Here is a 16271-nt window from a genome sequence, read left to right as displayed (position 1 = left end):
ATAGAAATTAAAAACAGAGTTGGAACAACATATAGAGAAAATGCAAAGTCTTGAAAAGAATGGAAGCTATCTTAAACACTTTGGAAAGAAACAAGATACCATATATATAAAGAATCTCCTTGTTGGAATCAAGTTACGATGGAAAAAGCTGATGAGAAGAACAGATGAGAGAGGACGTCTTCTTAGGTCGGCGTACAGAGAGGACAAGCGGGTATAAACTGTTGGAATATTTCATTTCATATAATTATACTGAAAGATTAAAGAATCATGTACACAAATCTAAATAAAAATATTGATAAAAATAAATACAGCTTTTTGACAAATCTCTTTATTCAGATTTTGATATCTTTAAAATTTATTTTCTGTTATTTTAACATTTTTTTTCTTTTTTAAGTTTTATGATGCTTGGAAGAGCCTTTGTGACTGGCTTGATGAAAGTTCCAAGACGATGGCTCGATTCATGGTACCAGTAAACCAGGGATCTGCCACCAAGCAGAACATTGACGACCTAAAGGTAAGAATAGAACACTTATTGCAGAATAAATGTACCAGCTTTTCTATCTAACATGCTTAAGACAACTGGTGTTTTACGCCTAAAACTTACTCTTTTTACAGATATTGCACAAATTTCTACCATTTTTAACAGGAGAGATAAAATTTTTCACAGTGTTTGAATTTTTTAATGAGGAAGAAAATCATTTTCCTTCCCTAGTGTTAAAAGATTGATTTATATGTGTGTATAATGATAAGTGACGTAAACAGAAAATAAGGTAACATCTGTTAAATGTGGACCATTGACTGGGATACATTCGATCACTGTAGACCATTATCAACTAAATAATCTAAGTAACTTTGGTTTCTTTAATTTGGAAGACTTTACTTTTGGAAGCTTTTCTACAGGTTAGTGAGCACGCTTCCGCCAGTGTTGTATGTAAAATTCCCTCTGGCAAGAAGTCCATATTACTTTATTTCGTTGCCTTTTTACGGAGCAATATTTTGCATGTTTTTCCGTACTTTATTTTGTTACAATTTTTAGTCCTTTGCATGTCTTTAGTGTTCAAATTATGATTTTTCAAGTTAATATTTTCATATTTCGTAAATTGATATGTATTGTATTATTGTAAAAAATATATTGAAATGAAAGCATTTGTACCGATGTAGATAATACTAAATGACCGTATATTTCAAGGATATTCAGGTTAACTATGAGAATTATAATACAGGCATTTTTAGTTCAGTAAAATTTGGTTGCATTGTCTCATCTACATAAAGTACCAGAGGTGATGTTATGACACAATGTCAGCCGACCATCACGTTTTCTGCGTCAGTGCGTTTTATGCTCCCTGAAATTTGATTTTTTTTTTTAAATCTGTAAAGCAATGGACTAGACTGTCATCTGATTCACACTATTGTACATTCCAGAGAAGATTGTCATATACTCCCAGTAAATGCCCGCTTTTGTATACAAACAAGTTACATCCACCTAAACACCAATACATCCCTTTGTGCAGCCTTCTGAGTATATACAGTCGGACAAGTAAATTAATGTACGCTTGACTGATTGGTAATCTATACGGTTCAATGACCTGGGGGACCATTTAGTTTTACGTATTTTACGAATTATAACTTCATAAATCATAATTTTGAAAATGTATTTACGGTGTAATATTTGAGTAAAAAGACTTGTACAGGTGTCTTTGATATAGTGGCCTTAGGGGTCCATGATGATATATTGACCCTTTTTGTTTTTTGCCCTATCGTGTGCCCCTTTTACTTAGTGTAATGCTATACCTGTATGTAAAATATACACCTGTATCGGGCGATTGTTAATGTCATCGTTGATTAAAGTGTATACCTAAAGTCATCCGAGTACGTGCATCATCCTTAGATAATATTTATTTCACAGGATTTTAGTAAGCTTAATCAAGGTAAGAATTTAATTAGCGAAATTCATTTAATTCAGGAAATAGTTTACAGGTGTCCTTTCATTGACGATTGGAGACATTTAAAACATACCTTTTCCTTGTATACAAACACAAAAATATCAATCTGTACGGTAATCATATGCATCAGTGGGGTCATTTTGTGACATGAGAAATAAAAACGAACATACAGATAACTATTACATATGTCACATAAATGAACCATTTATTTTGCTTTACCTTCTTTGTCCTTGACTCAGCATAACAGGAAAAACTGACTATATCTTTTTTTTTATTCTAGATTATAATTTTTACAGCTGTTAAAATGCAAAATTTCTATTCTAATACATAACTCATTTGTTATAAAGCAGTTTAAGATGTGCATAAAAATACATATGATAATATGCATATTTATACACTAACTGCCGGAGGCAGTTTTTGTTGTTAGTCAAACGCATTAAGATAATAGTCCTTATCTTCTCTCTGGCTATCTTGTCAGACCTGTTACTCGTATAAAATAGTCTTTCACTGATTCATTAAAGAAATATTTTAATAGACTCGCTCAACAGGAAAAGATAATTATTTGATAGAGACTTGGAGGTCTGTAAACTTTTGATGTTTCGATTTAATTGTTGTGATCAATGTAATTTGTGTCACCAAGTACATTAACCTTACTGCAGACGTGATTTAATGAATTACCGTTAAATAAATATTATTCTAACAGATAAAAAGTACTCATACAAATAACTACAAAGCAATTTTTAGCACTGCAGTTGAATTTCATACACAGTATAATAGCAAATGTCTCTTATGCCTCTTAAATTATATCAACACCTTGCATTTTACATATAAATGAAACACAATTTTTGCTTTGGGATTTTATAGAGGTTCCAACATCAACTGGCAGCAAAACATCAGGCATTTTACTCAGCCACGAGACTTGGTAGAAATCTTAAGGACAGGTGCACAAAGGCTGATTCTGAACGAGATGTCCTACAACAAATGCTGGATGAATTGAAAAATAAATGGAACGCTGTCCGCTCTGTCGTATCTAGGAGGTCAGTAACATACATGCAGTGCCATTAGATAGAGTATTTGATTTCCAGATTTTTCCACAAATGAATAACATAATTGATTTTATTAAATAACTCCCTACAAATCCCCTCATAACCCCCTTCCCCAGCCCAAAGATGATTAGCAAAATGATTAGCAGCATGCATAACATATGGTATACATATATTATAAAGCTTTATCAAAATGCCCTCGGAAAGAATATAATGGTGCATTGTGTAAGAATATTGTGTATATGAATGTGTTTGGGATATGTTAAGATGACAGTTTCAAAACAAGCTAGAGACTGGTCATGCAGTCGCCTACTCTACATTGGTTGAGTTTAGCTTTATATACAGTTTAGGTTCTTGTGCTGCTTTGGACTTGAAACTAAAAGATTTGTAATCTTATATTGTTTGTGATATTATTTATTAATTAGGAAAATTACACATGTGTAGACTACTTTGAAGGTTATGAAAACGATTTTGAAGTAATATATACTGTATATAGTCCATCTGATAACCTCAAGTCTGAACTTTTTAGTGTATCAAACCGTCTCGAAATGCCCAAAAAGCACTAAACTTCTCACCCTTTTTAATGTTTAATGTAGTCAGTTTAAAAGTGGTTTAAACAACATATAGGAAACTGTTTACATGTTAATAGATTTCAAATATGTTTGCATTTACGCCCTCTATGTAAATCTGCTGATTCCTAGGTCTTTTAATTTATCAAAAGCGTGTTTTTTTCTGTAAGCTAAACAATTTTGTATATACATGTAAACTACATATACATATATGTATTTTCAACTTCATATTGGTTCTTAGTTAATTTAAGCCAAATGTATGGCAAAGAGTTTCTAATTGTTAATATTTCATTAATCCTAATGCATTAAGAATTTAATCTTGTATAAAGATGTGAATTAGGACTCACTTAGCGTGAAATTCCATGGTGTCTATACAAACGGCAGTATTGTCTTCGTGCTTTGTAAGGACCAGGAGATGATATATCTGGGTGATCCATCGGCCATCATCTACCCCCCATTTACGGCCAATTAGACCAACAGACAAGTGCTTATGTGAAGTCAATAGGCCGGTCAATTGAAGACAGCTCTTTTCTCCTTTCTGTGTGACTGTTGTGTTTAGTCGGGTGTAGGGTGACTTGATGGTCTTTTATCGATCCATAGCGTCTTCAGAATTTGTTCTTTGTCACGTACTCTGTGAACCAAACATTTGGCACCTGCAGATAAAAAAAACAGCAACAACCAAGCAATGTCTCTTAAGATGTATGTTAGAGTGCAGAGTGTGATGGAAATGTTTTATATGGATAATTAGGAAGATGAATATGGAATTTTTTTTTTTTTCATCATTGCGAATTCTCAATGGGATTCGCTTCCATTTCGTGAGCAGGCCTTTTTGATTTATTATTCAGGACAATAATAAGCCCCCAAACCCGGACTGTCAAGAATACAAGACAACTGATGCATATAGTAGGGAATCACTACTTTCTGTTGTTTACATATATGCGATTTATATGTTATCCTATCTAGAACAGATTGTATCGGCTATGTTTACCTGGGAGAATAAAAAGATAAACCAATGGACTGGGTAGAGCAAGGAAAAGGTCTATAGACACCTCGTTCGTGATTTGAATTCGGTCGATAGAGCGAATCTGGCTGTTCTCAACATCTGGTACAGGAGTATAAGGTTGAAGCCTTAAGTACTTTATATGTACCTCGATATTATTAATACATGGGAGTTATTTTCTGGATCAATATTATTTTGAGCTGTTTTTATTTACTTGGATATTTGCATAGTGTGAATGATTGATGCGAGGAAGCGATCTTCTTTTCATTGAAATAGCAAAGGAAAGCGGATGACCCCCTGTATTTTAAAGTTCTCTGAGGTTATTGCATTAAATAGGAAATAAAGAACCAATAAGGATTCACTGGAAAGATTATGAGGGTACGCTAAACAAAATTAAAGTGAAAGGAGAAGGGTTACAAATGTGGACGTAAGAAATTATCGGTGAACAATATGTTTGTATTTTTATACATTACCGTACAGGGATAGACCCTGTTGACGATTACCTGTCGTCTGCTGTAAGGATACACCTGTGTAAATTAGAGGATGTTAATTTGGTTCTTGGATTTATACAGGATAGGCTAATTATGCCTTTCGATTCACCTGGAGAACCGACACCGTATACCCAAGAACACATCCCAAGACTGACATTAATGTCACCCAGGTGAGAGATTGACCCATAACGCCTTCACACAGGACCATGTGATTCAAAATGGCGGCAAATCGCCAATTGCTTATTTACAGTGTCGTTTTATGCAACATCTTGGAATGAACAGCATATCGAGATATCCTTATTGTTCAAATTCAGCTGTATTTGAAACATGGATTCCAATCATTCTTGAATTTCATATCAATCATTTTCATTTATTCAAAAATTATAAATGCGTAATGCTTCAGTTGCTCTGTTTAACTCTCCTGTAAATATTTCAATATAATTATTTATATCAATTTACCAGTAGAAAACTTCTTTTTAGAATTCCTCAGGGACTTGTATCTGTGATAACTGAGAACAGAATTCTAGCTTCAATCGCCCTTTAGAACCTTCAGATAAAGGGTTTAGATTTAAGTAGAATAGAAAATATTTTGGTTAGTTCGGTGAATAAAGTAGGGACTAAAATACTTGTATTGACACAGGAAACGCTTTCCATTCAGAAAACCCTTATCTGTATCTAATATGATAAGAAAATTTTTAAAAAGTTCAGTTTAAATAGCAAATTATTTACGGATATGATTACCTCTTGTGGTCTTTTGGCGCGAAATTTCCTTATACGCAGTGAAAATTAATCTCCCTTAGAATAACCTCGGGACTCTTCTTTCAAAAGGGTTGTCGAAAGTAGCAAGATGAGGTTTGAATTCTACTGGGTGAATTTATTCCACTCTGAATTGAATTATAAAATTAAAAAAATATGACTGTCACATTCACAGCATTTCACTTACTTAATAAACTACACTATCTTGTTTTGTGGACTTGTCCTTATATTTACAGATAGTATATAGAAAACGTTCGCTAGAAATTCGGTAATTCGACTCTTCTTTTTGGGTTAATTTGCATAAATTGAAAATATAACAACTGCAAATGTTGCATCCAAAGCAACCATCGTAGGCGAAGAGAAATTTATAAAACGTAATACGGCTATATTGAACACTTACCATTTGGCATGAAAATTGGCTTTTGGGTATTACAATTTGAGAATTAGGCATCTGTGTTTCTTGCAGCCAAAACAAGCTAGACGAGGCGTTGTTGACATCAGGAAGGGTGGCGGACGCTATCAGTTCCCTCCTAGAATGGCTAGGCAAAGCGGAGACGAGCCTGGCAGAGGATCAGCCGATTATGGGTGACACAGACACCATCCACATGCTCATTGAGCAGCACAAGGTTAGTGATAAACTGGAATATAAAGTGATGTGTTTGAATAAAAAAATTAAATAGATTTGTAATTTGCTTTTGCGCTGTAAAATCATTATTCCTTATATTTATAGGTTAAAAACATTAATTCGAACAAGTTTGTTGTTAGCCGTTTAGAAGTCCATGGGTAGATTACAGCAAAACAATTACCTATTTAAACAAATAGTTATAAAAAAGTGTTATTTTGGCAGACGATGCAGCAGGAGCTTGGAGCGCGGGAACAAACGGTGGCAGCAATGAAAGCCTCTGGCGATATTCCCGCTGCTCATCTGGAAGAGCTGGAGACCACATGGGACCGTGTCAACCATTTGGCGGACATCAGAGAAAGCCGTCTGCGAGAGTCGCTCAAACTGGTTAGTGTATTGTACACTATCCACTTATAAGGATGAGAGCATAGAGATTAAAGTGATGCTGGCAACACAATTCTGCCATACTATTGCTTTCAGTTAACAAATTTGAATTGTTTATATGGCTTTTTAGTTTAAAATATGTTTCTTATCTTACAGTAATGAATATACACATTTTAAGTTAATCAAATAGTTTTACTTGAAGTTTATAAAACCATTGCAGGCTGAAGAATTCCAGGATGCTGTTCAGATAATGAGAGATTTCTTGCCACAGGCAGAAGCAGAATTGAAATTTAAAGCTTTGCCAGATGACGAAATGGCAATAGTTCAATTGATTGAAAAACATGAGGTACGTCTGAATAACATTTAATTTTTTTGACAAAACTTTATCTTCAACACAGTATTTAACATGTATTCACTTTGTTTCTTTTGCATAGAAATTCCAAGAAGAGTTGCGGAATCATCAGGAATGTATAGACAAAATCCGGGAATTAGCAGAGGAGATCTTACAGAATTGCCACCCTAATGCTATTAGATTTGTCAAATATTACCTCACTATTACACAGACTCGCTGGGATCAGGTAAACTGATGTACTTTAACTTGAAATATATCCATGTCTTATTTATAAAAGTTTTGTGAATTGTTGACAGTTTGTTTGTTATGGAGACTTAAAACAGCTTTAAGAAAATATTAAATTTCATCACCTTTTGTAAAACTATGAAAATTTATTATAGTACATTTACAATATGATGTAAAAACAATTTTAAAGTTCCAAAAATATTCTATTACAATTACATAATGACAAAAAATAAAAATCTTTAAAAGAAATTTAAAAATGAGATTTTTTTTTAAAATTCTCTGGTTTAGAGTAAAGTGAATTAACAGCAAATTAAAGAATGTTACCTCCTCTTTTCACAGCTCTTACAGAGAGCCAAGAACCAGGAGAAGCGTCTACAGGAGGAACTGAAGAACATTCAGGGTAACGCTGCCCTAGTGGAGGAACTGCTTGCCTGGTTAACGGACGCCCAAGTTCTACTGTCCACCAAAGAGAGGGACCCAATCCCAGACGATCTGAAGGTCGTGGAGGACCTCTATAAGGAACATCTGGTGAGTAGAAATGTTATAAATCTGTGAATATTTCCTTATAAAGATATGAGGAATAAATCTGCTATATTTTTTTTCTAAACAGCCCTACCATGTTATAGTTCTGTGCTATTTGCCCATGGTGAAATAGTCATCGACTATTCACCGGCAGCATTTCATTTCCCTCACGTTTCTTCTCAGAAGAATTCTGGTTTTACCCGGATTGTGATATGCGCCTCAGGAGATAGTTGCTGTCATGGGGGACAATAAACTTGCTATTGTCCTCATAGCCAGTAAATAGGTGTATAAATGTATCATTCACACCCCTTTTGTAGGTAAATGTATTCCCTAAGGAAGGTAGGGTTTAGTCTCATTTTCTTTGGGGAATGAAATGGGTTTCAGAATGGGACACATCTCGAAGTCTTTTGTAGGTAAAAAAAAATGTGTTTACCTACCGAGACATAATCTATATGTGTGGTAATGGAACCAATACAGTTGCGTGTTCCTTAAATGACATCCTTTAATCTGAATGATATATACGTGTCTGGTTAGTTGGTTTTCATTACACGGTGAAAAGAGATTTTTGAGAATAGATTAAAGTTTGCAAAATTTATTATCATATTATCCTTTATGTATTCTAGATTCACATCAAGATTGTACAATAATTAAATATTTAAAGTTCCTTTTTTTGGCTTTCTCGAATTGCATAATCTGTCTTGACTACACATGGATTCATATGACATGAAGTGAACAACTAAACAAAAAATATACTTTAAAAATGTTAAATTTCGTAATTTGCAAGATCAACTGATACCTAACAAAGAGATGCATTTGATAATTGAAATCAAGTAATTTCACCTCAGTAAGATAAACACCATTAGCTAAATTTAATAATGTTTTAGAGACTCTCTTACAAATGGGTATGTTTAAATGGTGCAAGGCCCTGAGTTTATGAGAGGATCTTTGTCATGATAACTTTAGACATTTATGCATTTCATCTCTAAATTCAGGAATTCCATGAAGAGGTCACTAGTAAAAATAATGACGTGGAGAGGTTAACAAAGATCCTGACACTAGAACCAAAATCTCCAGGACGTCATTATGGCAGGTAAGTGCCCCCCTTCCCCACCAAAAAAAGTTAAACCATCATATTACTGTACTTTCTCTTTAGACGCATGCTTATGCCCCCCTTTCCCACCAAAAAAAGTTAAACCATCATATTACTGTACTTTCTTTTTAGACGCATACTTATGCTCTCCAACAGAACGCATCACTTTTTACTGTGCGCAATGACGTCTATTTGCTTTCCACAAAAATACATGTACATCAATTTTAATCTCTGCAATTACATTCCTTTCTTGCAATCCACAGCAACATGCGACTGAATGATCTGGACGGTTACAACCCACGCGTGCTCACTCTACAGAACAAGTGGAGGACGGTATGGCGCATGTCTGTAGACCGGAAGAAAGCTTTACAAGATGCTCTAGACACTTTACAAGAGGTAAAAAGTCGACATTGTCACGGAAAATTTACATTATATCGGATATAGAATTAGATCTTTTCACTCCATGATCATTTCATTTTCATAGTTGGAGGGATTGAAGACCTTTGACTTCGAAGTCTGGAAGACAAAGTATTTGAACTGGATAAAGGCCAAGAAGTTACGAATAACTGATTTCTTCCGACGACAGGACAAGGATGGAGATGGCTTTTTATCTCGTGATGAATTTGTCAATGGAATGTTACAAACTCGTACGTCTACAGATAAAATTTTTGAGGCATTTTTAAATTTAAAAAAAAAATATCTATATTGGTAACTATGATAATCTAGCTATCCGAGAAAAACAATGCTCGCCAGGCTAAAAGAGCTGAAATTAATTAAAATTTCACGATACATCACATTCTACCAAAGATTTTCAATTCAATGTTTCTTCATGTATGGTAAATGTCGTTCTTATCTAGTAATAAAATAATTGCCTAGTCTTTTGAAAATAATAAAAGATATATTATACGAATACAGTATTGAAATGAGGGACTTACATTCCACATTAACTAGCTATTATTTGTATTAAGTGTTGATCTCAATTTTTTGCTTGAACTGAACCAAAAATAATGCTAGCATTTTCATTGCATGGACGTCATAAATAACACTCCACAGTAAAGTAAGCAAAAATATTTTTTCTAAGATACGGATTTTTTGCCAAAGAGAGCCTGGAAAATATCCATTTATAAAGTAAATGATAATGATGTAAATATTAAACCATGTATCTTTTATTTTTTTCAGATTTCCCGACAAATAAAACTGAGCTTCATGCTGTTTTTGACATGTTTGCAAAAACAAACAGACATTTCATAGAATATAAAGATTTTATTGAAGCCATGAAACCCGTTAGACATGTAAGTATTCTAACTTATCAACTAATAAATGGTAATTAATCTTTGTCATATTAGTAAAAATTGTTAATTTTTATTATAATTTTCAACAAATCTATATCTAGACTTCTGTTACAGCAAAAGACTCGATTGATGAGTGGAAAGAGGCAAATGACGGACGCGGAACTTATTCACGATGATATAGAAAAAGAAATCTCTCAATGTCAGTGCAGGAATCCATTCCGTGCGGAGATGATTGACGAAGGCAAATACAGAGTAAGGGAGACTATCTGTTCTATCAGAACTCATCTGACTCAAGTGAAATTTAAACTTTCAACCATTGTATGAAATGTTCAGTAATAAAGGGTTTTTGCACTTTGCAATATTTTAAGCTATTTTATTTCTCTTTCACTTTCTGCAACGCTATGAAAGGATAAGGGAATCAATAGGCCTAGATTTATTGTATATCAAGCAGGATGTCAAGTAAATATCTGCACCCCTTTTTCAAGATTTTGCACTTATGTTTGTGGTGGACATTTTTTGGGTGTTTGCATGTCATTCAGCTGTTACTTTGCTTCAGCAACTTTCTTAGTAAATTTATTCCATAATGCGTTTTGTGTATTTTTTTCCGTTTAGTTTGGAGAAAAACAGAACATTCGATTGGTGCGATTCTTGAACAGTACAGTGATGGTCCGTGTTGGAGGAGGATGGGTCACTTTGGATGAGTTCCTGGAAACCAATGACCCATGTCGAGGTAAAACTTTTAAAATAGTATGATGGAAGATTATCATTTTATCCACAAACCTTATTTGGACACACATTTTCGTTGACATTTATCTCTTGGAGTAAGAAGAATTTAAATTTATGATATTCATGTAATTCATTCTATCAATTTCGTTTTTTTATTGTATCGTATTCTGCTTCACCTTCCACGCTCTTTAAATATATATGTATATTTATTTGTGCACATTATGAAAACCAGAACACCAGATATAGTAATCTGACTCTGGTCGCGTACTATATATACACAGCCCGACTTTGGATGCTGGCTTTCTCTGTTTTCTGTTCAGCTTTCTATGTCTCTGTTTCTCAGGACACACCATATATACTTATTCGACCAATAGTAAGTAAGGTCTTTTAAAGGCTTGGGAATGAATCTCTACTTCCGGTCATCATGCACTAGGGCATTGGTGTAATAGGTGAAAGTGTTCAAGGGTCAACTAAAACAAACTCTACTACGGGCATGCTGGGTGTATGTTGTATGTATTCTAACATTTATTTATTATAGCTAAAGGAAGAACAAACTATGATCTTAGAGACACATTGTCACCAAACGGAAACTCAACTTTCCGGCCCCGCAGGGGCAGTGGAACATACGGGTATCGATCAAAATTAAACGACACCGGATATGCATCCTCTACGTCTTCAGGTATTACGAATCACGTGCAACACTTGGATTTCTTTAAGTCACAAACAATCCACTTTTGGAAGCAGTCACAGGATAGACAGCTTTTTGATGTTTTGCTAGAGCGTTGTGTTTATACGCATTTGCAGTGTCACCTTTATTTATCATGATCCAAAAACCAATACCAATATATATATATTTATACAATTTAATATTTTTTCTAACTTATCCAACATCTAAAAAGATTTTACTAATATCATTATATGAATTATTATGCATGCTTTAATTGAATCATACAGAATATTCAAACTAATAATTGTATTAATATGCATTTACATTGAAAATTCTCACTATACTTACAAGTTAAAAAACTGATTGTCTGATGATTTAAAGCTGAAGAAAACATGTTTGTGAATTGCAGTTGATAGTGCTAAATCAAGATAGATAGTGCTAGTTTCTTTGGAAAGATTATGTTTAAACATTGAAGACCTCGACCAAAAATTGGGGGGAAAAATCCATTAACACCACTCTCATCACACAATCATTATTCAAACACTAAAATGTGTTTTTATCATATAAGACTGGAACTCTTCGGGTTTTGGCATCATGAAAATGTATTTTTTATCGTAAAGTTTACAGTAAAACACAAAAGTCGTTTAAAAATATGAACACTCAAGAACAAAACCCGAGGAGATCAGAAAGGCCCCTAGGTAGTTTAAAGAGGGACACACAATTCACGTATCATTCTTTTATCAGCTGGCAGTTCCGGAGATAACTCGCTCAGAAGAAGTAGGGTGACGTCATCAATGGTAAATCTGTCGGGCACTGGTGGTGCCCCATCCCGGAACACAATGCGAAAATCTTCCGATTTTGGCGGTAGGTAGTCCGTATTGTGTGTCTACCAACGTCCACCGCTTCTCCAATGTGTTCGCCATTTTAAGTTCCCTCAAAAATATTTTGTAATGAGCTGAATCAAATATAATTGCATTTTGTTATATTTGGTGGATGGTTTACTAAGTTCTTTTGTTAACGCATGTTAAAATTTGAAAAAGTTTTATTTTTGCAAGCATTGGCACGCACCTTGTGTAATGTTTGTTGGGGAAGGACACTAACTTAATTTGAAAACAATACTTATCTGGATTTTGTTACACGAAAAACACTTTTATTGCGTAGAGCTATTCCAGTAACTGATTTAGTTATTTTGCTACGTAGACAGAAATTGGCTATATTTTATTTGTAATATATAATTTCTAATATATGTACGTATAGTTGGTATACTTCATGTTGTATTCTCTCGAATATTTATTTATATCAGACCATCAACAATAGTTATATTTTTTATTAATTCAGCATTTACATGTACATTGATCTCTGCTGAGCATAAATTTGTACTCTTTTTTTAGGATCACATGTGTATGACTGTTGTCATTGAAGATTCGTTGATATTTCGATTTAAATATTTTATAATTTTTTTCCATATTTAGGTTCAACGGGCAGTTTACAGAGAACTAAGCGTTTAAGTAATTCATCTTCTAATATAACGAACAACCAATCAAAGTCTCGCTTGCCGCCATCTACACCTACTAGGGGCATGAACTCTTCCTACAGCTCCCCTCGGACTTCACAATCCCCTTCGCCATACTCCCGCTCTAAAACTCCACAACCGACTCCCACATATGTGCCACGATCAAACACTCCTACTTCAAGGCCATCTACGGGCACTCCACGAACACCCATGACTCCTAAAACATCAACTCCAGTTCGATCAGGGAGGACAACTCCCACATATAGCGCTAGCGGAAGAGTCACTCCTTCCGGAAGAACCACGCCTTCAGGTCGGACAACACCAACTATGCAAAATGGTCAAAGTGCGAATACAATAAGACGTCTTCCATCAACACCAAAGGGTCCGAGATGATCCGAAAGTTAAAATTAGATCTTATGATATTATTTTTTACATATAGTTGTTCGATTTGCAAGATGTCAAGGTATACTATGTAATGAATCAGCGTCTAGATATTATGGTACTATAGAGCGTCATTACACGTACCTGTACAATCCTTTAAATGCGCGGTACGTAGTAAACCTTGTATTCATTGTCACTGTCTCCATTCCATATCAAGGGACCAATTCAACTCTACCAAGCTTTATAATACACACCATATGACAATGCTGTACATCTGAAGATCAAATATCTAAATTTCAGAGCAAATTTTGATTTACTAGTATTTTTTTGTATTTAGCATTTATTTAAATTGGGCTGCTCGTTATAAATGCAATTTCTTTGTTTTGAATCACAATTCTAATCAAAATTTCGTTGCTGAATTTAAGAGTATATTTTTCTATAAAGAAATCACACACACCAGCTTTTAACGTTGCATGAGAAATCACTAAAATTGATATTTTTATATGAAGAGAGATTGAATGTTTTTTTATTGTACATAAACTTTCATTTTCATTTGTCATCATCATTAATAATCTTATTATGCGAGTACACTTTAATCAGGGGGAGAGAGGAGTGAGTCTGTATATTTGTATGATATATCAGTGAATAAAGAATATCTTAAATATGAATATCATGGAGTTCTTTTTTCGTAATAATGTAATAAGCTGTATATAAAGTATTTATAAGGTAATCTGAGTCACTCGGGTGACTTACTGCTACTCCATGTAAATTGTTCTGGGGTGTGTGTTTTCCGTAATTTTTTGAATACTCTCGGTTTCTTTTCTGGAACAATACGTAAAGGGAGATAACAAATTTGAATTTTTGTCCTCCTCGGTGAGACCTGAGAAATGTTTTTTAAAAAAAAAAGTTATAATTATTGCATTTTTAAAAAAAATTCTTTACTCCCAGATATCTATACGGTACAGGCAAATTTTGAATGTTATGAGTCTTCTACACCAAAATTTTGAAATGCGTTAAGAGTGCAAAGGAAAGGCCTCGGTGTGGGGCTATAAATAAATCGTGTCTTCAAATGTATTTCTTTCTGTTCTATACTCTTGCAAACAATCGTAAGCTCTGACCAGTTGACAGGTAAGAAATGTTACATGCTCATATTTAATACAAACTTGCATTTAACTCTAGTGTCCATCATCTGAATTACAATCATTTGAACAAAATTTCTGTCGATGGAAGGAAAATTTTGTGCGTGTTTTTTGTATTTAGGGGGGGGGGGGGGGGTTCATTGCATTTGTGTTTAAGCGAAAATATAAATATCGTATTGGTTCAAGGAATGAGAGTTATGTTTCTTTGACAGAGGTTTTACATGGAATGCTTCATACTTTGATTCCTTGTTTCCCTGTTCACAGTATATTTAAGGAAAGATCAAGTAACTGAGTTAACACTGTGCTGCTAGATCCATTTTGACGTCATAATTATTTCCATGTCTTTTACGGCTTAGTTGAATTATGTAGAAAAAAGCATTTTCGTGGCATTCATTTGAAACAGTGTAAAAATCCTTTGTTCGATTTTATGAGGGTAAGAACATATAATTTACCCTTTTTTCTGAAAGAATGACGTTAATCTAGACTCCTTTCATTTATCTGATATGAAAATTATGGCCTGATACACGTTCTTTAACCAACCAATACTTCCCTTGGGTACCGATAATTTTAACCTTGACTTTAAGTTTGACCTATTTTTAAGAAACTTTAACCTTTGCCGTAACTTTTGAATGCTTGGTGCCACTCTCTACCATCGGCTCATACATTCACCTCTGTCGTTGGCTCGCATATATCACAGTGATAAGCACGAGAAATAGTGCGTTTGTTTTAATTCATTATAAGTATATGTCTGCGTTAATGATAGTCCTTAGAGATCAATATATACTAAATAGATCTAAAACAATTAGTTTAATTTGAAATAACCCTTGAAATGTTATGTATTTTACGTTATGTCAAAAATCTTTACGCGAGCCGATTGCAGAGGTGTCTAAAAGAGAGGAACGAACGACAACTCTGTATAGGAGATTGGCTTGGTGCTAGGGCTTTTATATTTCACTTGTGTATTCCTTGTGACAAGTCCTTCCCTATGGTACCAACCTTTGACCTTGGAGTTTGACTTACTTTTGAAAAAAATTAACCTTGGCCATAATAGTTGGTGCCAGGGCTTTCATAATTCACATGTATTTTCCTTGTGACAAAACCTTCCCTTGGCTACCAACAATTTTGATTTGTTTACCCTGACCTAGGGAGTTTGACTTGCATGTTTGAATCTTTAACCCTCGCCATGAACTGCCAAACGGGGAAATCAGTGTTTCACAAACACATCTTGTTTTGATTTTGTATTTAGCTTTATGATAAATTTGATTGTTTGTTATAATGCAATTATTTTTTTCTAAATCTTAATTAAATCATAATTCTAATCAAAATTTTGTTGCTGAAATTTAAGAGTATACATTTGTATTTTAAAAAACAAAACAAAACTCATGCACCATCTTTTCACGTTGTTCGAGAAATGAAGCATATTAACTAGAAATTGATACATGTATTTTTACATGAGAGATCGAATGATTTTTTTTTAATTGTACATAAATTATCATTTTTATTTGCCATAGCATCATTATAATTTTATTCTTTTGTCAGGGGGACAGAGTAGTCAG

General features: G+C 34.0%; 1 protein-coding gene across 1 annotated transcript in view; it reads left to right on the top strand.

The window, feature by feature from the left end:
- LOC133197219 (dystonin-like) overlaps positions 1-14244 on the top strand; it is a 37078-nt gene extending 22834 nt beyond the window's left edge. Inside the window, exons 33-49 of the mRNA XM_061333136.1 lie at positions 5-211; positions 395-514; positions 2808-2980; positions 6269-6428; positions 6650-6811; positions 7029-7154; positions 7243-7386; positions 7725-7913; positions 8900-8997; positions 9261-9393; positions 9482-9644; positions 10177-10289; positions 10404-10541; positions 10902-11019; positions 11554-11694; positions 12427-12546; positions 13155-14244. Of these exons, the coding sequence (XP_061189120.1) occupies positions 5-211; positions 395-514; positions 2808-2980; positions 6269-6428; positions 6650-6811; positions 7029-7154; positions 7243-7386; positions 7725-7913; positions 8900-8997; positions 9261-9393; positions 9482-9644; positions 10177-10289; positions 10404-10541; positions 10902-11019; positions 11554-11694; positions 12427-12546; positions 13155-13588 (2739 nt within the window). The 3' untranslated portion in view covers positions 13589-14244. The remainder of the gene's footprint in view (positions 1-4; positions 212-394; positions 515-2807; positions 2981-6268; positions 6429-6649; positions 6812-7028; positions 7155-7242; positions 7387-7724; positions 7914-8899; positions 8998-9260; positions 9394-9481; positions 9645-10176; positions 10290-10403; positions 10542-10901; positions 11020-11553; positions 11695-12426; positions 12547-13154) is intronic.
- The last annotated feature ends 2027 nt before the right edge of the window (positions 14245-16271 follow it).

The sequence above is a fragment of the Saccostrea echinata genome, unplaced genomic scaffold (genome assembly GCF_033153115.1).
Source record: "Saccostrea echinata isolate AGI-Se365-2 ecotype Australia unplaced genomic scaffold, CSIRO_AGI_Sech_v1 ptg000030l, whole genome shotgun sequence".
Taxonomy (NCBI): domain Eukaryota; kingdom Metazoa; phylum Mollusca; class Bivalvia; order Ostreida; family Ostreidae; genus Saccostrea; species Saccostrea echinata.
Note: the sequence above shows the minus strand (reverse complement) of the source record. Positions and strands in the feature narration are given on the sequence as shown.